The 24,313-nt window shown below is 39.7% G+C and overlaps 1 protein-coding gene across 20 annotated transcripts in view; it reads right to left on the bottom strand.

Moving 5' to 3' along the window:
* EHBP1 (EH domain binding protein 1) overlaps nt 1-24,313 on the bottom strand; it is a 229,740-nt gene that overhangs the window by 74,070 nt on the left and 131,357 nt on the right. For all 20 annotated transcript variants that reach the window (XM_074579200.1, XM_074579202.1, XM_074579203.1 and 17 more), the window contains 3 exons: nt 8,481-8,659; nt 7,790-7,838; nt 746-1,660 (listed from right to left, as the gene is read on the bottom strand). In XM_074579200.1, the coding sequence (XP_074435301.1) occupies nt 746-1,660; nt 7,790-7,838; nt 8,481-8,659 (1,143 nt within the window). The remainder of the gene's footprint in view (nt 1-745; nt 1,661-7,789; nt 7,839-8,480; nt 8,660-24,313) is intronic.

The raw sequence follows: 24,313 nt of genomic DNA, 5'->3' as shown, positions 1-24,313 counted from the left end.
AAAGCCAAAACTCAAGAAAGCTCTTCACAGGGGTAAAATTACAAACCCACTTTGGTATTTTTGTAAACAGGGCTGATAACATTTTTTACATATTTTTGTGATGATATGCTTTACTGATAATACTCAGCATTTATATAATATTCAACTTTCATCCTCACCATAAGTCTGCAAGGTAGGTGGGCATATATATTTTATCATTATAGAAATGAAAATGGTATTGTGGTTAAGTAACGCGCTCAAGGCCACTCAATGAACAGTGTAACTTAATATTCTGAAGTTTCTACCTCACCATCATGTCTATGTTCGCAAGGCTGTGTGGTTTCTCAGACAAGATTTTGAAATATATTTGGTATATTTTAAGGTATTCAAAACTTCACATTTTTTGAATATGGATCAATTAATTGGTAAGTCTTTCTCCATTTTTTGATTCAGTATGCAATACCATGAAGAACGGTGGCAAAAGCCTTGAAGGCATCTTCTTTGAGCTGGTTGAGAATACAACTTTTACTTCCTTTATTTGGAGAGATTAACAGTAGGACAATTCCTATAAATGAGTTTTTCATGCAATGGCTCTTTTTCAGCATCACCTACTTTTAGTTAAAGTATTTATTGCCCAACAATAAAAATACGCCGCCCACCTTGCCATTTATACTGAAGATGCAATGTAAATTATAAACACGGAGAAAGAACTTGAAGAGCATCTCCATCCTGACTCACAGACATACAGAAAGTTTGAATTTCTTACCTGGGCTGTTTTTGCAGTTTGATCTGCATGATTTAAAGCCATTCTGGCATCACTGTCAGAATCAGATTCCGTTTGCCTCGGAGAAGCGTGCGGTTTCTTTGCAAGATCCGTATCCTTATTATAGGAGAATCCAAGCTTAGAAGTTGGAGATAAGCTTGGCTTTGTGACAGGGGAACCGGGATCTGCTCTTGTGCTCTCTGTGGATCCTATACTTCCCAGCTTTTCTTGCTCAGAGAAACCAATGGTACTGTCTGAGCTCTGGTGTCTCTTCTTGTCGTTATCTTCACAAGCAACTGTGGGAGATGCGTCCTCTTTTTGATCACTGACATGTGCCAAGTCACTCAAGTCTAAAGTGTCAGTTATCAGCAATTTCTTCCTCCCCACCGTAGGCTGCACTTGCATTGTATCCATACTGCCACACTTCCCAACCTCTTCAGACGCAGAAGTCCTTCCAGAGCTCTGCTGGGATTTTTGTGGGTCTGTGTCACTTCGAGTCCTGCGAGAAGAAGGGGAAGCTGTGCTTGGGCTTAAATGGTCATCAGGAGTCTGATGCTCACTCTCAGATTCGCCAACGCCGCTGTCATTTACAAACACGGAGTCGTCCTGAGAAGCAAAGTCTGCCAAAGCACTGTCTGGCGGATGCAGCTCAGGCTCCCGGTTCAGGTCATTCAGCTCTGCGTAGAATTTTTCCTGGTCGACAGAACTGTTTGTGTCCGTTTCATAGTTACCCACTTTATATGTGCTTTTACTGCTGTTCTCCTCTATTTGAACCACGTTTAATTCTTGGCCACAGAAATGTGCCCTTATTTGATAGAGATAGGTCATAACAGTCAGTTTGTCAGGTATCGCTAATAAAACCATGTCGGAAGGTTCCAGCAATCGCGATATTCCTAAACTGGCAAACCCATCATATGCCTTTAAAAACAGACAAAATAAGGATTACAATGCAGCAGTTTCTTGCATATCATAACATTTCAAGAATGCAAGCAGAAGTTTCAGTCAAAATAAGCAAGCCTAAAACATAGCCAGTATTACAGGACCAGTGTAGGTTCAACTCTATTGCTTATTACTCTTTTGGCTTCACTACAGTAATACAGTAGTTACTATTTTTTGTTGCACAATCCAATCTGAACTCATCCATTTTTCCAGATGGCTCCTAGAGATCTCTCATGGTATCTTCATAGCAATGCAAATTGAGAGAATATGACCAGCAAAGACACTCAAATGGCATTGTTTTAAATATTTTTAACATACTACCATACTGTAATAAAGTCTTTGGTTGCTCACAATGATGATTTACCACTTTCATGAGTAAAAAGATGTTAAGGAGGCTGCAAATTAAAAGCCCTTCTGTTCGCGCTAAGAAAACCTGCCGATATCTTAAATGGTTCTCACTCAAGTAGCAAGAAACAAGCAAATAGAAAAAGTGTAAGAGTTGGACCAGAAAAAAGCAACTAAGGATGGCTTTTTAAGATAAGGAACAAAGATACAAGAAACACGACACTAATCCATCTTGGGCTTTATCACTGGTGATCAACCTTCTCCCTTCTACTGGTCATGTAATTGCAGTGATTTGCGTTGATGAAAAACTTTATCCAGATAGCCAAAAAGAACACCACCACAGATTACTTGACACAAAATATAAATCATATTAATTCATCAAATAAATACATTTTCAAATTTGTTGACACTAAATTTGTAAGAGAGTGAATTTGATTCTCACTTCACTTTAATTTCTAAAAGCTAAAGAGTTTGCAAGGCTCCCATTTTGTGAGGCCACATTGTCTTCTTTCTGCTAGCCCTTTAAGTGAGTGGGCTTGGTGCATCAGGTTTTTCTAGTTTTGAAGAATTAAAGCCGTTTCTCAATTTACAATTAATTATTACTATCCTGGATTAACCCTGGAAGACAATATTGTGTTTCAAGGAAGCCTTTAAAAAAGGCCTCCTGTTAGCGTAGATGCACTTGGTTAAAGCACTCGGACCTCTCCTCCCCCAATAATTCTGCAGCTCCTTTTCACCCTCTTCTGAAGGGGGCTAAAATGTTCCCAGTTTGTTCCTCCACTATTTTGAGCAAAAACGGATGCTAAATTTAAGACGTGGACGAGAACCTGTTCTTTCACACACATTGCTGACTTCAACTCTGCCCAGTTTTCCACTATTTCCTTAATTTATTTAGTTTTAGAAGGGCGGAAGAAAGAAAGAAAAGATAAATCAATTACGATTTTTTTTTATCCTCTTGTTTTTCATAGTAGTAAATGTTCAATGGTGAGTTAGAACGTGGGTCTGGCCTGGCCAGCTCCCATCAGAGCCGGTTATTTAACTTGCTCCGAGAAAAGGAGGAGTTCTCATTCCCATTGCAATGTCATTCCCTACTCAGGGGTCAAACGGTTTTCATTTCAAACTCTGCTCCTGAAAGCTGGAATTTATCTTCCTCAGATTTTGCATGCTTCGCCTCGTGCTCAGGTATAACTTGCCAAGGCATTTTTTGGCAAAGGAATTTTTACATCGCTGTAACAAATGATTCACAGAGTTTATCTAGACATAGAAATTATCTGAATAATTTATTTTTAAGCCCTTCTGGCTCTCCCTGTGCAAAATGATTTGGCTTAAAATCCCTGCCGGTCTTTGGTGGGGTACCGCTTCTTGGGAAGGTTCATTATGAGAGACTGTTATGCCATTTATAAAAGCAGAGCTGTGCTTAGACATAGGAGTAGCAGTGTAAAACACGAATGCATATTTGCTGATACAAAGCAAAGTATCCAGAACAGCAGGACAATGATGGGTGGGAGGTAATGGAAAGAACTCGGATGGTAGAAAAGGGACAGCTGTCATTTACCGGGCCTTGGGACACAGAGCTGGAAAGGCAGGAGCAGGCTGGACACGGAGGAGAGGGAGAAAAGAGAGGTGGGACGGAACAAACACGAGGAGCACAGAGAAAGGAGAGTTAGAGGAGGGCAGTGTAGGGATTTGGGGGGCAGCCCAAGCCATGCCGGGTACCGGGAACGATGAGCGCTCGTACGCCAGCAGAAAACAGGCTGGCTGTGAAAGCGTGGCGAGCCAGTTGTGCTTTCTGTGGGCCAAAGGTAACAGCGGGATTTGTTGTTTGATTAAGTGGGTCAGTGCTGATTCAGTGGCATAAATAACCTGTTACCCCATGCTGAAGGTAGTGGGAGTTACCATCTGAAGAATGAAAGGACCTAAGGATGGGCCTTAGGAGTCCACGGCAGGCAAAGCCCATAGACATGACTTGACCTGAACTCTTTCATACTCTTAATTTCTTATTTATATGCTAATAAAACTAAATCCTAGCACTATCTCCCAGGGTCTGTAAAATGACGGTGGGGACAGTGTTTCAGGATTGTGAGGAAAGGCACTTGCTTAGAACAGGTAACACTCCAGCAGAAGGACTGAATTTGGAACGATGGATATTCTCGATTCAGCTGCCATCACTTTTCACTCTCTGCTCAGTTCTTCTGGTGATGCTTGAGGCTAAACAACCGTTTTCCACTGATGCCAGATACTTACTTCCCATCCCCTCTCCTTCTCATTCTGAACGATACACATTCTCGTTTCTCTCCTTTTAAAGCACACTAGATACCTAGATTGGCACGCAAATGTTTTACAGTCATTAGTTCTATAATTAGCAATTGTATGTTCTGTACGTGTCCATACAGCAGTGTGTGATGGGTTCTCCTTCACTGCTAGAAAAGGTGGGAACTCCTGGATATTCCAGTATATTTATAAACGCCTTGTGTTTCTAACTAGTTTCTAACTAGTTCGTAACTCGGTATTAACAGATTACATTTTCCAAGTCAAATTAAGTTTTGATAAACAGAGGTATAACTAAGCCTTGATTTTGCAAATGTTTATATGCGTGTTTAATTATGCTCCTGCATGATCCTACTGAGGTCAATAAGCAACTCCTACATACAGGATTACATACATGCTTATGATTTTGTGGAATCAAATAGTAGAAGTGAGCATGAGCGCCTGTTATAAAAATATGTCTGCCAGCTTAAAGGTAAGGAATTTTTTTCCATTTTAACTCAATGCTATCCCTGTAATTCTGAATTCTCCTGATTAAATACATATTCTAAAAGGATTCCTTCCTTGCAAAATGGAATATTTTGTCAAGACAACCGAGTTCAAATGTACTGAGGGATTTAGTAGAAATGGTCAAAAACAAAAAAAAGCCTCACAAAAACTGAAAGTGCCAATCGAACATCCAGAAGATAAATTGCTATTTCCATGCAATAATCCCTCAAATGAAACAAGCTTCTCTAAACAATAAAGTAATTAAAACCAGAAGTTCATTATTAGAACCATACTGTTGTGCCCTTCCACTTCTCGCCCTTTCATCCCCTCCAAGCTCCAGCCAAGTGTAGTTTAGTAGCTTACATTTCTAAAGTGCAGGACATGCTATTAGCAATATGAAAAATTTCTATTCTTGATAAGGGACTATACTGCCAGTATGCTGGAATTTTAACACATTTTTAATTCCTATTTACTAATAATCAAATGGACATAGAAAATAAAATTACTTGGTTAACATTATTGGGAAGGCTATATGGTTAGTTAGATATATATGACATTTAAGTAGAACCCCAACTCTTTGGATCAGCTGGGAAGGTATCCCTGTAGCGTTTTTGATTTTCTCAAAGATAATCCTGGTTTCTCTTTTGCTCCTCACAGAAATTTGAATTTGCAATGAGCACAGTGCACCAAAAATATATCTGAATTCTGACTGATGCTGACGGAATCTGGAGTAGTTGTTCGGGTTGTCTGGGGATTTTTTTTTAGACCTATTATTACATTGTGGAAATTACAATGCATATACACATACACGTATGTATTTTCAGGACACTAAACCTATTTACCTATCTCCTGATGAAGTTTTTTCTTTTTTTTTTTTCTTTTTTTTAATTTACTGACAAGCTGATTGACAGACATCAATTGGGATCCATCAGCACAAGCACCACAGGCAGTCTTCCAACCATTTCCCAACAATGTAACACACTGACATACTGGCCAAGATCGGATGTCACAGGTAAATACCCTTTTTTATTCAGCATCAGTGGCAGCACCGATTCGGCAAATGCCTAGCGTGCACTATAAAGAAACTCCCAAGATGTGCTGTTTTGTAACAGCGCATTTCAATGTGTAATTATACGCAGTAATTGCACTGAAACAGTTGTCACTTAAGATTTCTTCTTTTTTAAAAAAATTAAAATACAAACAAGGTCACCCACTTCTAAAAGATATACTCTTATGGGTTAATCTTTAATCTATGGTCACAGCCACTGCTTTCCTGGGAGGGGAACAAAAAAAAAAAAAAAAAGGACGCTTCAGACAAAGAAAATTGTCCTATTCATCCATAGATGTTATTTTAATTGGTTAGGAGGAATCATTGTCAAACGTGTTACATATCTGCATGGAATTTATAGGCAGCCATTGTTGCCAGTGCTGCATTCACTCCAACCCAGGGCAGGTGGGGTTATCAGGCAGAACTGTGTGAGACCAGGAAATAAATCTGCAGGAAGCAACTGAGATACTCAATGTAGCTGTCAGGCGAAGGCTTGCGAAGTGATGAAAGAAAAAAAACTGCACAATAACAACAATCATTACTTCTTCAGTCCTGGGAACTATATCCTGGTAGAGAGACGGGCTAAAAAAAAAAGTTCACCATTTGCCATCACGGTTTCATAAAGAAAAGATGACTGATCGTACTGCTAACATTTTTAATTAATAATCTATTCTTTTTTTATAATCCGGCTTAATTAGCCCGGACGCTCAAGAAAACTTGAAGTACAAAACCATATGGGGACAGAAAACACCGTGATGTCACGGGTAATCCACTTAGGTCGTCCTAAGACCCTGTATTATTATGAAAAAGATATCATTGGCCAAATCACTCATTAGATAACGGTAGCTCAGAGATATTTCGTTGTTTATAATACCTAAATACTATTTTAAAGACAAGTAACTCCCTGGCTAACACATAAGTGTGCAGGCACATTAAAATATAATTACCCTAAACACAAATGAATTTTAATAAAGCGCTTTCAGAAATCCCACATATCTACAATCTAATACTCTTTAGTTATATTTGCTACATAATATTGAACATAATTAATTTATTCAGAGTATATTTTTAAACCGTCATCCCAATTCAATTTAGTGTTTTTAAAGCGGTATAAAAACAAAATCGCAGCACTGAGAAGGTAGCTACTTAAAAACAATTTTCAGATGATCTTCAGGAACAATTTTATTATCAGTGACTCACATGAAAATTATCATTTCTAAACGTGTCCCTAGGGCTCAACTGAAGTTTGTAACATGTCTGAAAGAGTGAGCAGAAATAAAAAGGCTTTTGGTGAATTCCTGCTTCTTCCAGAGAAATTTTTTACACCTTTGCATCACCAAGACACAAAGAGTGGTTTCAAACAGCTGCCCAGAACTATTTTTCTAACATTTTGGTTTATTTGCAAAGTATTGTCTTAATGCTTTTTATCCTAAACTTTCTGTGTCACGTAAAAATTCAGGTTCTACACTACCCACCACTTTGCTCAGCCGCGGAGTATAAAAGCAGGTGTACAATTTCATCTTTAAAAACACAAAAACTCACTATGAAAGCAAGGTTGACTGTGACCGATGCACGGAGCCCCATTAAAGCAGCAGAAAGAGAAGTCTTGCGTATGACAAACCAAGAGCAGTTAGGTTTTTCATTTGTTTTAATTACGTGGCTGATTAGAAAAATCAGAGGAGGGCTGGCCAGCCCCTTCCCCTGTGTCCACAGTTAATAAGTAGGCCATACAAATATTAAACTCTAACGCCAGCCTTGCATTTGTTGTGAATGTTAAAGACCATGACAAACGCGAGTCAATAATGCATCCGATTTGAACCGCGGGAGGCTGAATACCTTCTGTGAGCCGCAGTTACGACCTTACAAAACAACCGCACTTTCCCAAAATTAATAAAAACCCACAGTGAAGCCAAAATTGAAGCTATGTCTTTTTTTTTTTTTTTTTTCCTGGCAGTTCTTACCTTTTTGTTGTTCTCTTTAATATCTTGAGGATTCAGGGACTTGTAGTCACTGAGGGGGAAAATGGCACAGTGGGTATGTACAGTATTTGATAAAAGCAGCAGTTTTAAAACAAACTGAATCTAAAAAATTTGACATACAATAATATCATACAGTAACTAGCAATTTCACAGCAATTCAATCAACAAAACTAATAGTGTGGAAAATTAAAGGAATAAATAAATAAATAAATAAACAAACACTGATTACATGTTTCATTGCCTGAAGCTTTCCATCTAAAAAAGAAGTTAAGGCAGGGAGTAGAGGCCGGCCTTGACAACCAAATTTACCAGGAGGTAATCCGTCCTTGTCAGCGTACAAAGAGCTACAGGCTTATTCCTCTCATCTCATTTCAACACGGGCACAATTTTCATAATCATCTTGAAGTCAGTTCTTTGTATAAGATTAAGAAGAAGAAAAACAAATCACAGAGAGGAGAGAAACAATTGTTTATGCAACAAGGGAGAGCAAAGAGGTCATAAAGTTTGAGCATTCAGAAATCTGTTTTCTTAGAAAGGATTCTCCCCTGCTTGAAAGAACAGGGTGAAAACAGTGCAACACCTGAAACGAACAGGGATTTGATTTTTACATAAACATAAATGTTGCATATTTCTAGGAGAGTTAGTTTATGCAGACAGAGAGTACACAACTTACATTAGGTCTGGTCTAAAGTGATGTAATATTGCACAAAAGGATAAACCGTTTCTCCATGATGTAGTGAAATTGGTGATTTTCACTCCCCTATAGTTTTTTGTAACTTCTTTGCACCACACAAGCAGTGACTGACTAGCGTTTGGCTTTCTCCCCAAAACAGGACTTGGTATTGGGCTTGGCTGCAAAAAAAAGAAAAGAAAAAAGAGAAAAAGATAAAAGAATTTAATGGAAGATGAGAATTAACATTAATTGACCTAACTAGATGATCTGCATCCTTTGATGTGAGTTTAGGTCCTTCACAGCTGTCAGTTTACAATGACTGTAACTTGCAAAAGACACAAATCGCAAGTTATTATCTCCAGTCGTCGCCCTTGGCACTTATCTCCAAAGGATGTAGATATATGGGAATCTAGATCTACATAGAAGAACAGGCCAAGAATCGTACCAGTGAAAATCCCAAGCTTAAATACTCAAAGCACAGTCCTGCACAGCTCATAAATACACACCATGGCAGCCATGGAAAAGCATCCCCGCATTAAAAGCCCTTCTCTGGACCAAAAGCCAGGCATGGCAGAGTTCACCATGAGCTGCCATCTACCATTGCAGCATGGGGATCAAAGTCGTGGCGTTGGTGACATATGATTAATGCCTTCATCTTTTACAGGCTCCACATAAAGTTTTCATCTGCTCTCCTCCTCTTTAAGGGCGTGATTGCATAAAGGTAATTATGGCGTGGTGCTTCTCAACACCCACCCATACCCAAAGAACTTCCTCTTCCGGGCTTTAGTTTTTCTATGTGGAAAGGGAATTTCAGCCATAAATCGTTATCAGAGGGTGGCTTCTAACAAGTATCATTAGCAAGTAACAACCATTTCCCAAAAGGGTATTTTGACACTTTAAGTAATGTTTTTGTTAGCAGACGCCAAGAATTAAAATGGAATAAAGTATTTCAGGTATTTGGCATTTGTCAGACTGTCTGCGGTTTCCCAAATTCAGCGGAGAACATACTGATTGCAGCTGACGTTTTCAAGAAATACGTGCTTATTTCACCAGAAAAATATTGTCACTTTAAAAACTTCTTAGATGTAATTAAACAGACAGAATTATTTGACTGACATAAATCCAAAATCTGAATTGTAGAGAAAGAGCGCAGCCCGCTTATTTTTTAATGTAATATAACTAAAAGCATATATACAAAACCAACATGCTATTTATGCACCTTATAGCTAAAGAGTCCCCAAATTAAGACAAAAATAGAGCAAGTAATTTACTCTATCACAGGCACTTCAGTTTAACAAGGAGATCCTTTTGGCCATATTGCCTATTTGTGAAAGACCAACGATGCCCCCACTTGACTGAAGTGTGTCAGTGCGAAGCAATTAGCTGCTACCTACCGATTTATGTTTTCACTGCTTCTGGGGAAGAAAACACACAGAACCAGGAAAGTAATTTTTCATCTACCATGACAGTCAGCCCGAAAAAGTTGTTTTATAAACACACCTACCTCATCATCAGATGGAAGCACTGCCAACTCATTTAGAAAGTGCAAGATGTATACCTTGCTGAGATTTTTTTTAAATACCGGATGATATGTACAAAATAACTTGCTTAAAAGTGTTCTGGTTTCTTTTTTAATCCCGTCAATGATTCAAATCAGCATGAACAAATCCGTTAATGATGAGACAAATATCTCTAAATACACTGAATTAACATCTTAACAGGGATATACAAAATAGGGAAGAAAAAGCAGCAATAAACTTTCTTCACAGTACATCAGATTCTAATCAGAGAAACAAATATTGCTTAGGAGCTGCCAGACAGTTACTCCAGATTCAGACTGATGTAACTAAGATCAGGTTTTTCTCCTGTGTTTTTTTTTTTTTTTTACATCTTGAAGCAAAACCCAGTAACTAACCACTGACTCCAAATTTAAGATACTGCACTGCTTAAAAATGTATTTGCTATCTAAATTATATATATGTAAATAACACTGCTGGGAGAAAATCATTAAAATAGCACTATCAAGATGCAGAAAATTATATTTTATCAAATTTTTAAAGCACTTCTTCAAACCATAGTGCACTATTTACCAGATTACTTAACTCTTCACAGAAATATTAAATGTTCCGATCACCACCTAAATACTTTCTGGTTAATTCTGAAATGGCCTTAGGCAATATTATCATTCAAATGCTTTAATTACACATCTAACAAACCGAAGATGTAATTGATTTTAAAACTAGGTTTTACAAAGGGATATCCAAAGCTATTAAATCAATACATTTAGCAGAATTTTGCATTTTATTTACAAATTAACAATTTTTTTAAACCCAGATTACAATTCCTTGAAAATCTATACTTTAATTGGAGCTTTTTCACCATGTTTGTCCTTCCATTTACTTTAGATTTTCTAGAAGTATTTTATCCAGAATATGCAAGATTTAGGATGTGCATAATATACTTAGACAATTTTCTCTTCTCTAGCCGATAAAGCAGAAATTATACACGCCTTCTTTCCAGACTTAGTACTCCAAGTTTTTTGGATAAAGGTGAAGTTAATGTTATGATAATGTTATGCTCTTATTCACCACCTGAGTCAAAGCTTTCATTATTTAATCTGTGATAAAAGCATTCAACTCAAGACACACCGGAGATACGTGAGCAATGGCCAAAGCGTGCATGAGCACTTGACATCCCTTCAGAAGGTTTAACAAATGTTAGTTCTGATTTTTTTGTGAAGCATCATTATGAAAAACATCTTCTTTCGATACCTGTAGATTATACATATTAGTTAGAGGTTCAGTGCAAACACAATTACTACCAAGTGCCTATTTTTAGCATATACTTGCTCTACAAGATTGGTAGGAACTCATCAAATGAAATTAAAATTTCATTAGCTTTTCCGTATATAATTCTTTAAAGCACTGACTACACAGTTCAAACTACATGGCAGTCATGACTTGGCTTTTTGGGCTCAAAAGCCAAAGTCCCCGAGAACTCGTTTGGAAGTGCCACTAAAAAGCAGGCGATACCCACAACAGATTGGCAACTCTGCTCACTGATCCACAGGTTACTGAATCTAACGCAAGTGATTTTTATCCAATTGTGGATGAACTGCATGGCAAGTGCAGAGGTTCCAGAGCTGGTCCCTCACATGCTAGCTAAGACCCAGAGGCAGCGTCATGTGGGTGGATTTATCAGCTGGAGTCAGTGTGATCTTCAGGATATCTTTGTTTCACAGCCAACAGAAGCACTAAAGTCTGTATTTTATTCCTCTGTTAGATGTTGAGCTGGCAATGTGCACTCACAGCCCAGAAAGCCAACCCCACCCTGGGCTGCATCCCCAGCAGCGTGGCCAGCAGCGTGAGGGAGGGGATTTTGCCCCTCTGCCCTGCTCTGGGGAGACCCCCCCTGAAGGGCTGCCTCCTGCTCTGGGGCCACCAACAGCAGAAGGACATGGACCTGTTGGAGTGGGGCCAGAGGCCACGAAGATGCTCAGAGGGCTGAAGCACCTCTGCTGTGAGGACAGGCTGAGAGAGTTGGGGTTGTTCAGCCTGGAGAAGGGAAGGCTCTGGGGAGACCTTAGAGCCCCTTCCAGTACCTAAAGAGGCTACAGGAAGATGGGGAGGGACTCTTTTTCAGGGAGTGGAATGATAGGATGAGGGGGAACAGTTTTAAACTGAAAGAGGGGAGACTTAGATGAAATATTAGGAAGAAATTCTTTCCTGTGAAGGTGGTGAGGCACTGGCCCAGGCTGCCCAGAGAAGCTGTGGCTGCCCCATCCTTGGAGGTGTTCAAGGCCAGGCTGGATGGGGCTTTGAGCAGCCTGGTCTGGTGGGAGGTGTCCCTGCCCATGGCAGGGCAGTTGGAACTAGGTGATCTTTAAGGTCCCTTCGAACCCAAACCATTCTGTGATTCTATGATCTGGTAGCTTAATTAAGTTTTATAGCATATGTATTTTTCCTCTTGGGACACTATCCCATCAGAACATTACTCTATACTAACAAGAGGACCATAGCTTTAAACATTAGGCTGCATCCCTACATTTCAAAATATTTAAATAATTGTTTTGCTGCTCTTGGGAACACAGCACCAGGTACATTGATGGTTCACTGCACCTCTGACACACACAGGCCAATGCTCAGGAGAAGAAAATCAAGATGGGAACTAGTCATGGGAACACAGAGCTATGGCCAAGCTCTTGTAATGGACATGGGGAGCAGCCACAGTGAAGATCACAGGGGCTCAGTCTAAGCAACTCTCAAGAGCTTGCTGACAGGTTGCATGGGGGTGGAGGAGTTTGAAGAGAGCAAGGGGCAGTGTTGAAGGTTGGAAGAGAAAGATGTTGAGAGGAGCAAGTAAAAAAAAAAAAAAGTATGTAACAGCTGTGGGAATCTAATTGGAAGACTTATGTGGTTTGAGCTTTATATTATATTTATATTAATGAACACAACTCCCTAAAGAGGAAAGGAGTTGAGAGAACAACCTAGGAAAGGTAATTAACTTCAGGAAGAGAGAAAGCTGAGATTGAGATAGGGATGAAAGTCAGAATAGGAAGGACCTACAAACAATCAACAAACAAGTTATGTTCCTCAAGAAGCAAGTACAGGCAACGGTCTCTTACTTATTTGACTGAGCAAAATAAAAGGGATTTTCCCTTACCCCTATCAAAACTACACTGCTGTCTAGGCTCACTGAAAATCATGAAACCATTAAAATGCAAGATAAGGTAAATGAAAGTAACACACAACTGGATGAGACAAAATGTGCAGCATGCGGCTGGATACAGAAAAAAACCGGGAAGCTCAGCTGAACTGAGCGGTCTGAAAAATGGTATAAAGGTGCAATATAAACAAGACACCCAAATTCATCAAATAGATAACTTCATATCATCAAGATGATACTCTAGAATTTTATTTTTTAAACAACACAGGGCTCTACCCATAGGAATTGCTTAGCCCAGGAGTATTCTAAATTGAATATGGCTCATTTAGTAGAGTTTATGCCTTTGGCAACGTCTGTACTTGTCCAATGTGCATTCAATTTTGTTTATTCTGGGCTGTGGAACAGTCCAGGCATAACTCAAAAGCTGATTTTTAACTAGTATCAGGATGAAATAGAATATGGAAATTGAATCTGCAAAGATAGAATAAAACTGCTTTCCGGTTTATTCCAAAGATGGAAAAAACATCCTCATGACCCAGCTGTGACTTTATTCAGGCTAGTCAGTTATATTTTAAGTAGCAGGTCACCATAACATTATGATGGCTTCAGTGACAAAACAAAATACAAGCAGCATCGCTCTTTGCTTCTGGTAAGGGAAGTGCACAGATGTATTAGAAAATATATATATTTCCCAGAAAGAAATGTTAGGAGTTCTGCTATCCTGTTACTCTGATACACAACCGTAGCAGTTTAGGAGTATATTCTTTAATTTCGTTGCTCTCTATTTGCATGGTATGGCATATGATCACACAAAATGTCTCTAGTCCCTACTGCCCCTAAAAATGAAGGAGGTCTAAAAACCCAGCTGCCTGGTATGAGTTACAGATTTACTGAATTTGTTTCCTATGCGTGATTAATAAGATGCATTTAGGTAACCTCCAGGTTTCTCCAGCATCAGACTTATTAAAACTCTGCCTTCCTCACTATTCTGATTGTGCCCACAGCTAATGTGGGTACACAACGAAACATCAACTTCATATTAAAAAGCTTAGGCATAAGCTTTTAACTGCTTATCGTTTTACAAGTTTAATTTCAGCACAACCAAACCAGTCCACGTTCAATCACAACCTTAACATTTAGACATCTCCCCCGGCCGACAAGCTGAAGGTGAAATCCTTGGGTCATGCCTCAAGTTAGCTGTTGGTCAAGTAGGTGAAATTATTTTATTCTAAAGGGTTTTCAGTTGCCTGTTAGATATTTTGGTGGCCACGAGGCTGGAAAGACCTTTTCCAAACTGCCTGGGAAAAGAAAGGAAAGCAGCTAGAGCATGTACATGCTATGTAAGATGCCAGAATATGGAACAAACATAATTTTCTAGACAACAAGAATGGTGGACCCTCTCAATCTGGGAAGAAAAAGCAAGTGATCAACGCCGCCTGGATATTCTGCTCTCCTCCTCCGCCGTTTTCCAAGTCAGGCCCCTTGGCAAAAGGCACCCATTTGCCCGCAGCACTGTGGAAAGGGGTGACATGCTGGGGAACAAAACAATTTCTTGCAAGGTTTAATCCACCCTGATTTGCCTCTGAAAATAACTGGAGGGGGAGGGTTAGTGCTTTAAATATGTTTTCACTTTATTAGTTGGAGGTGGACAGCCAGTGTGGTCCCATGTCATAAGCTGTATGATGCTGTGTTTAACCTTGGACCCAAGGGAGAAATGATGAAGATAACTCCTGCCATCAAGAAGCGCACACACCGCAAGACCCCATTCCCTCTCCAAGACAGCCACAGCTTCCTACTGTTTGCGACTCTCCCTCCCCAGCTCACGTCTAAACTTTCCCAGTTTGTGCTGTACATGGCCAAATCATACACACAATGGCTGTCCTTCAATATGCCACCACTTCTGGTCCCAGTCTGTAATGTTTAGCAGGTCCCTTGTGCTTGAGTTAGTTTCATCCACGAAACTTCTACTTGCCCAACCCCGCAAACAAACATGATGATGGCATTTTTTATTCTAATCATCACTACCCATTTCTTCTCACACTGTGCCTATCTCACCGCTCAAGGCAAAAAGTTGTTCATCATTTATTATCCTTAGCTTACAAAGTATGTCACAGCTTCATTTAAACAGTATGATGCAAATACTGCATCAGACATAGCATTTCAACTTGCCTGTGATCTCTGGCATGATAACTATCATACAACATCAGGGCAGTCTGCAATGGGTGAATTAATATATTGACAGGATCAAGAGAATCACAATCGGTATTTTACAAATAGGGAAACAGAACTAAAGAACTTGACTGAACCAGTAAGTGAACTAAGCACCACAAGAACTCAAAGATGCCACCTAAGGTCAGTCTGGTGTACGCATCCACAGCATCCCATCAAAGCCGCCACGTTCCTCCTGACTCCAGAGTGCTCACAATAACCAAAAACCAACTTCCAGTCTTAGACAAGTTAAAATGAAGTTTAAGACCTGACCGTCCTGAAGACAGGAACACATCATTTGTAGCCTCAAACAATTCATAGCTTGCTCAGTGTCACACACCTGTTCTATGTCACGAGTTCTCTCCAGGCTCTCTGTGGCATTGACCCAGCATAACGAAGAGACCGTGCTTCGTTAAACATCTTCCAACTCCTACAAAAATAAAATGCCAGCCCTGCAGACGGCTGCCTCTGCTGTTCCGGGGTCTGGTTACTTTTGTTCCGAGCACTGCAGAAGTGGTCCGACAGAAAACCATGGTGTGTGGTCATACAACTGAAATGTATACATGTCTACAACCTACAGGCACAGAGTGCACAAGGATGGGAGAGCTTACAGTAACGGAGGCTACCTTAAACCTGGCAGTTCATAACTGACAAGTACTTCATTTTGTAATTCTTGTAATTATCTAGTAACCTCCTTTCGGCTTTTACTTTGTGTAGTAATGAAGTAACTTTTTCTTAGCGTAGTCTTTTAGGGTTTTGGTTTTGTTGTCATTGTTGGGGATTAAAAGGATAAAAAACCCCAAGTATTTGGGAACTGAGCTCTAAAACCTTCAGAACCACAAGCCACAACACATCAACTACCGGACAACTTCCTCACTTGGCCAACAGGACAGGGAGCCTGTCTGCTCATGGGAATTAATTAAGAACAAGAGAGACTGTTTATTTCAAGATGACTACCTCCCCCTGTGGATGTTCTTAATAGAGAATAACAGTACTGCACAGGGGTGAGGGTAGCTACCTCACCAGGTTGAGAAGCCCTAAACTTTTTAGCTAATGGCAAGGGGAAGATTATGTTAATGATCTGGGAAAGCAGAAACAAATCTGAGACAATATAATGAATTGGTTACTTATGTGCACATAATTTCACCTGATGGTCAGTATGGCCATGAAAAAAAAGTCATAGGGAGCTCCTTCTCAGATTCAACTATTATAAAAGGATTGGCTGAGGCTCATCTGGCTTCTCTTCCCTGAGGTCGCATAATCTTTGTCTTGAACAACATGTTTTCAATTAAAAAACAAACAAACAAACAAACAGGAAAAGGTATATAATCCATACCATTAAGCAGAAGTGAACACTGAGCTCATTCTCTGATGATTACCTAAATTTGTAGTGTAACAGCCTGAACAGGTCACATGCATTTTTCTGCTCTCAGAAGACAGACAGTTTCCTTGCATCCACCTTCCTTTCTCCAGTTGCCCTGGTGGCTCGTGGGCTGCAGCCTCTGCTCCCCTGCAATCCGTGCTGGAAGCCCAGCTGCGCTACCAGGATGTTGCCGGTTCACAATCTCTGGCTCTCTGCCACGATGGGAACGTTCAGGGTTTCGGGCAGGTTGCCAGAATTAAGCAACTTAAACCACAGATGAAGAATAGCAATTTTCAAAGCTTTTAACTTTGTTAAATGTGAACTGAACTAGCAAAACGCACCTCCCTGGGCCCAAGGCTATCTCTGCCACGTTTCAAAGGCCTGCAGCAAACAATGGAAGTGTTAGAGCTTGTCAGAAAAGGTCACAAGAATCTCTTCTAAAAGAAAGCACAAGGCAAACTAAAAATGAGAGTCAGTGCCAATCCTTCCTAAAAACAGTGAACTCTTGTTGCTTTTGCAGGAATTTCTTTTGACATTAGCCATTAAACAAACGCAAGTCATTCTCCCACTCTTATGATGATTTCAACAGATGTTGTTTTTTCAGGCAACCTTCTGATGTTGTATGATTGCGGTGACATTGCTCCATAGAACTTTATGGACACCTATTTTGTAAATCTACTGCATCATTTATATTAATGCACAGCCATAGGCAGATTTATGGAAGTATTAGTCTTTGCCTATGAGAAATCTTTGTTTTAAATACGTGAGAACAGAAGAGAGGTGCCAAATTTGTGCAGGTATTGCACTAACAAAGGAAAACAATCTCTGTGCATGGAGGGGCTTCGAGCATTTGGTATTTTTAAGCCTGGCATTGATGACACAGAACCTGATGTGGTGCCTCTGAAGGCCAGAGTACACCTCTTAGCTGAGGGTGGAAATAAAATAAGCATATTCTACAACCCTGCATGCGGTGCTGGTGTCCCTGAGCTTACATCAGGCATAAAGACGGGTATTCTCAAGAAAGCTCCTTAGGATAGCTACAGTTAAATGAGAATTTAATGGAAACAACTAAGTTTTAGCCTTGATAAACTCCTGCATCAGCAGCCTACTCTACACAAACAATCATAAGATGAAGATTAATAAAAATATTGCTTCACCACTCGTGGTAAAGGAGGAGCTACCCAGAGATGATGGGGAGACATCTGAAATGCTTTATGCCTTTCGTTTTTCTTCATCTATTCTACAAGTCAGATGCAAGCTGGAGACTGGCTTTACTAATATCAGACACAAAAAGGTCAGATTTCAGCCAGGTGTGGAAACAGCTTAGATAAACCAGATGCTTTCAGATCAGCTGAACACATATAACGTAATCCTAAAGTACTGGAAGAACTAGTATGAAACAATACCTGAAATTAATGGTCAGTTCGAAAACTTCAAGATAGGTGTGACAGTAGAAGAGCAGGAAAAGACTACATTCCCTTCCAGTCTTTAAAAGCATAAAAAAAAAGACAAATCAGAAGAATGCAGACAAGCTAACAAAAAAGAGGTGGAACAAATAATTAAGTTGCATCTTAGCATGTGAATGCTAAAAAGGAGACAAGCAACAAACATTTGTCACCAACAAATCGTGACAACCAGTCCAAGTTCATTCTATAAGAGGAAAGCAGGGAGGGGAGAGGAGACGCAGCAGACAACATATTGCGATGGTAGTTAAGCTCTTTTTGTTGTCTCTCAAGATGCTCTCATAAGGAAGCATGGAAAATGGAGCCTTAATGAGACTCACATAGCATAGGGGCAAAACAGGCTGGAAAACTATATATAAGACCAGTTTAAAATGATTCTTGGAATTATGCATTAAAAGTGGTTCTGCAAGTGTATTTCTTGGGTTTGGCGTGAAAAGTCTGAATTAGGAAGGTGGATTATACACTAGACACGAAGGTGGGATGGACATCAAATGCACGAGAAGAACTCCGATCACATAAAAAGGAGAAAAGGTCTGAAGAAAAGAGGGTGAAATTCAATAGGTACAAGTGCAACATAGGAAGGAGCAATAATTTACATAAGTGCAGGATGAGGAAGAACTGGTTAGGTAACAGCTCTTCACAAAAGGATGTGGGGAAAACAGTCTATTCAAGCTGAATATAAGTCAACAACATCAGGTTGTTGTGAAAAAGGCAAACACCACACTGAGATGTACAGGCAGGAATAAAGCTTGCAAGACACGTAGTGCCTCTCCCACGCCACTCGGCATCAATAAAGCTGCAGCAGGTATTTTATGTTCAGTTTTGCGTGACGCAGCATAAGGAAGATGGGCCCAAAGAAAGATTGGGGAAAAAAATAAGCCATGAAGAAAGGTGGAGCAAGTTTAGGTCATTTATATTATGAAAAAATGATAAAGGAAAGGAACATGGTAAATCTTCAAGCACGTAAAATCCTGAAAAAGAAAGAAAATCCTTTGTCCCCCACGCCAGTGTTTACCAAAATGAAGTTACAGGCTTTAATTGCAACAGGTCAGGCATTAGGAGGAGCAATCTGTAAGACAATATAATGAAGCACTCAGTCTGCCTTGGAAAGCCATGGATGCTTCATTATTGGAGGCCTTTAACAACAGGCTGAAGAAATCTTTCATTTCGTAAAGCTGCACTTGCCTTTGGGCAAGTAGAAGGACCAAGTGATGATTTAAGATGTGTTTCAGACCTACCTTCTCTGTGTTTCTCAACTCCAGGTCCTACAGGGGAAGGACACAGCTGGCACAAGCCGGTGCTACCATGAGCAGGAGCCCCGCGGAGCTCCCCTCTGCTTGCTGGCAGCAGGGAAAGCAAGCCGATGAGCCCCCGTTTCCCACCAAGCACGCCTCACGCTGGCCTCTCGGCTCACATCATCCACCAACAAAAAAAGTACTTCCCATCTTAAAAATTAAGCCTGGGGCTGGGGTCCCAATGTTATTTGTTTCATAAGCAACTCATGCACTGATTCACCTGTGTTTATCAGCTTTCCTTGCAAAGCACAGTATATTGTGCTTTTTTCCTTTTAACAACGATGGCAAGAGTTATCTGAACACACAGAAAGTTCCATAACTGCTAACACACCTCTTCAAATGAGGAATTGTACAGAGTGTGTCTTTTAGTTATCTTTTCGTTGTTTAGGAGACTGGCTGTTGAAGAAGTGTAACCCCACCAACTCCTCATGAACACTAGCAGAGAGGAAGGCTCTCTCCCACCCAGCACTTCTCCGCAGAAAGTCCCAACGACCCTTTACAACCCAGGATACATTAGAAAGACTATTTCATCTGCAAGGTAAGAGTTCAGGTCAAACGCAGGACAACAGTCAGAACACGAAGCCACCTGATTACATTTGGGTGAAATTAGGTATTTAGGCAAAGAGTAAGATGTAAGCAACACTGGTAACCAAACCAGCTGGATTCGGCTCTCAGTCACAGCAGAGGTGTCACAAGCAGAGTAAACTGGGAAACAAGAATTACTTTAGGGTTTTTTTTCTTGTTTTTTTTTTCTTTTTTTTCTTTTTTTAAAGAAAAAACCAAGGTGATAAGACATGAAAAATTCTTCTATACCATAAACAGAATGCTTCACTCACAAACACCATTCATAAGCAACAGATAAAACAAAAAAATGTTATTATGTAAATAAAACGAGTGAAACATAAAGGAATGGCAGACTAGAATATTCTTGTTTTAGTTGCCCAACAGAACAAGCATTATTCAAGCAGTGTGAAGGCAGATTGCTATCTTTACCTCGTTGAATAGTACCTTATTCTGTGAATAGCCCCCATGGAATAACAGCCACTACTCAAGGATTCAATAGCTTAATGAACATAACAGGACTGGCACAATCTGGAGCTTAATTTGCATGTAGTTTGAATATTTGTACTTTATTAATTTCATTTCAAAATAAAAATACATGTAAAAGTCACAGCAATTCAAGTGCCACTTGGCTTAACATATATTTTTCCCAGAATTCTTACGCTATCCAAATTTGCTAATTGCCAGGACTTCTGCAGCTAAACGGAGAAATACATGTTAAATGAAAATATCCTTTTTGTTTTGTAATACGTAATTAACACAAGCTTTTCTAGCTTCAACACTGGTAAATCTATCCTCTTGAAAAATACACACATCATTTTCATGCTACAAATTAAATTTGGTGTGGTTATGCTTTTAGCACTCAACAAGTAAAAGCTTGTAAATGAAAAGCTGAAGCATAAAGGTATGGCAAGTCTCATTTAAGAAATCAGAATCTTCAGGAAAGAGGAATTCTCTCCTGCAGAAGTCAAGAAAAGCTGCTAATAATTAAATACTGCTGTTGATTAACACTTTACACTACGTGTTTATTTTCCAAGTCCTTATTTAAGCAGATTGTGATATAAACCTAATCAAATCACTGTACTTCATTCCCATATGATGCCTGGCTAATAACCACACAACAGTTGGAAACTGTCAAAATATTTTACAGCTCAATTGTAATTACCATCCAAGTCGAAGCATGCAGTAATTGGGCGTTAGCCATGTTCTAGGGGTGTTACAGCAACACACAGCAGTCAGTTCTTCTGTGTTTCATTTTTTACACATGTAAAACTCCTGAATGATCCCCAGGATCTACTTCATAAAATTCTGAATGAAATATTAGTACGTTGTCTGCAGAGACAGCTTTTTTTTTTTTTCCTTAATACAATACAGTATTTATGTCAACACTTCAAAAATTTGCCTAACATTCGGAACTACACAATTTGTTCAGAAGCTTTTTTTTTTTTCTGGTTTAAACTCCCTAAAGTAAAAAAAATATATTGTCAAATAAATAAAAATGAAACATTTTGACCAAAATATTACATGCTAAAAATAGAAAAATTAAAAGCTTTGAGATAAATGCTGATTTTGACTTCAAGGAACAAAATGTGCAGATCACAAACAGAAAAAATATTGCAAGCAGCTGAAAGAGAAAAAAAAGTACTGCCACAATATGGTAACATGAGGAACTTGAAAGGGTTTTTAGCGTGTACCATTATATACGTAATGAGCATAATACTCACGAGTATTGTACACAGATGATAGCCCGATAGGTTTTTTCTTGAACAGTCAACTCTATAGGGGCTTCTGATTGTTTAGAGTTGGTATTTCTAAGGCAGTATCAGAGATACGGATTCATGATTCACTGGTCTTTCAACACTACTTGAATCATTAATCCATGCATTAACTGTCACTAACTCCACAGTGACAAGACAGACAACATCACTGGATCCCTACTACATTACTATCCAATGGATTAAAATCCTTAAGAGATGTTATTTATGCCTTTGAGCTGACAAGTTATAAATGGAAGGAAGTGTTACGTTTTTAAGTGTCCTTTGGACTGAGTTTACATGGTCGGGTTAAATAAAATTAAGTGCTCTTGAAAGAAAGCCTCTCAATTGGTCCCAAGATGATGCAACACCTAACATGCTTCTGGTGTGAGCTGTTCGTGATTCTAAATATTCGTCTGCAGACAGGACTGGGAAACACCTAGATGGAAAGACTGCACCAGAAGACTTTGGTCTTCCAACCAGCAGTACCAGTGCTATTAGAAAAAGCTGTGGGTGAAGATATTGATCGCTCTTCCCTTGGATTGGGGGATGGAGACTTCTCAGACAACCCCAAGGAGCTACAGAGGGAAAAATTTCAGCCGGCACAAATGCAGAAAACTCCAGCTCAAGCCGTTTGAACATCGTTTTGAACAAGTCTGATCACGCCCCAGTGTTGCAACGCGTACAGCACTTATCATTCACACATCTCAGCCTCCTGCAATACTTTTCACTGCACGAGCACCTCGGGATAGGTGGAGGAGGGAAAAGAAGGGAGCCTTCATTCCTACACGGGAATTTCCATGCTTTGGGAAGTGTAAATTAGAGCATTACTACTAGTTTGACAGTAAGTTTGCTAATAAATGTGTAGCAACATATCTAATTGCATAACGAGAGATTAAACGATTATGACTATCTTTGAAATGGGGAGAATAAAGAGAAGAGAAAGCATACATAAGGAAGAGCTCTGGTAACTGTAGCTGTAGTTCATTTCTAAACTTTGACAAATGTATAAAAGCCAATGTATTTTATAGAATCATAGAATCACAGAATTGTTAGGGTTGGAAGGGACCTTAAAGATCATCTAGTTCCAACGCCACTGCCATGGGCAGGGACACTTCCCACTAGATGAGGTTGCTCAGAGTCCCATCCAACCTGGCCTTAAAATCTTCCAGGGATGGGGCTTCCACCACCTCTCTGGGCAACCTGTTCCAGTGTCTCACTACCTTCATGGTGAAGAACTTCTTCCTAACATCCAATCTGAATCGTCCCATCTCTAGTTTTAATCCATTCCCTCTAGTCCTACTATTGCCCGACATCCTAAAAAGTCCCTCACCAGCTTTCTTGTAGGCCCCCTTAAGATACTGGTAGGCCACTATAAGGTCTCCTCGGAGCCTTCTTTTCTCCAGACTGAACAACCCCAACTCTCTCAGTCTGTCAATACTTTGTTGATACTGCTCTAAATAAGCTTCCAGTGGATTCTACAAATATTGAGTATTATTTCTAAGTTAGATGAGTTTATAAAAATTATTTCAAGTTAACTGTAGGATCCACCATCTTAAAAACATGGGGTTTACAGATTGCTCAGCAACAGTCTGCAGCAGAAGCATGATCCAGGACACGACTAGGAAACAAGAGGAGTGACATCACTTGACTAAGATCCACCTTACCTTTAAAGTTGCACTGGGGAGGATTTCAAAGAGCAGTTTTGCCTATAGTTGCAATAGTATTTACAGACTACTCCAACAGAAGTGCCAGTGGGAGAATGACGAATTGATAAATACATATATAAAAATATATATAAATATATACTTTAGTCATAGTGTAGTTTCTCAATGTGTTACATTCACTTAAGTATTTTTCTACCATAGGTAAATACTTAAAAGTAATTTTGCAATGATTTTTATTCTCTCCTATTTATAAAACCTTGGCAGTGTAAGAGCTGCTACTGTTTGACAGTTATGCTGCATTTTAAGCTTTTCAATGCCTCCTCCAAGTTTGCATGGGGAGGACGAGGGTGCTGCACTCTCAAAAGGGGAATTTAGGCAGAGAAGATTAGTCTTACAAGACCTCTTCTGCAGTTCAGAGAGAGAGGTTGTTTAGAGGTCCAGCCTTAGGGGATGCTACCTCTGCCCACACATTATGGAAAACTCCAGAGATCTCTTATGTCCTAAATCAGACACGAGCAATACAGTCGGTAACTTGCTTCACTACAAAAAGAGGTCAAAAGGGACATTCTTGCGGAGTCTAAACCTACAACTCTGATTCAGGAGGAACTAAAGGACTTCAACACCTTGTTGCCTTAAGTGGATTCTCCATTAAGTCTCATGAGTTCCTAAAAAAAGCCAGGTGTCTAATTGCAACCATCACCATCAAACTGTTATTTCAAAATATATTTCTAAGTTTTTGCTCTTGTGAATATGACAGCCTCTCACACAACTGTGCATGCACAATCACAGCCAGCAGTTATGTACACATTTGTGAGCTTACTGTCTAGGACAAGGTCTGTGAGCTCACAGGAGAACGG

This window comes from Larus michahellis, chromosome 3, assembly GCF_964199755.1.
Source record: "Larus michahellis chromosome 3, bLarMic1.1, whole genome shotgun sequence".
Taxonomy (NCBI): domain Eukaryota; kingdom Metazoa; phylum Chordata; class Aves; order Charadriiformes; family Laridae; genus Larus; species Larus michahellis.
This window is presented reverse-complemented; position numbering and strand designations above follow the sequence as displayed.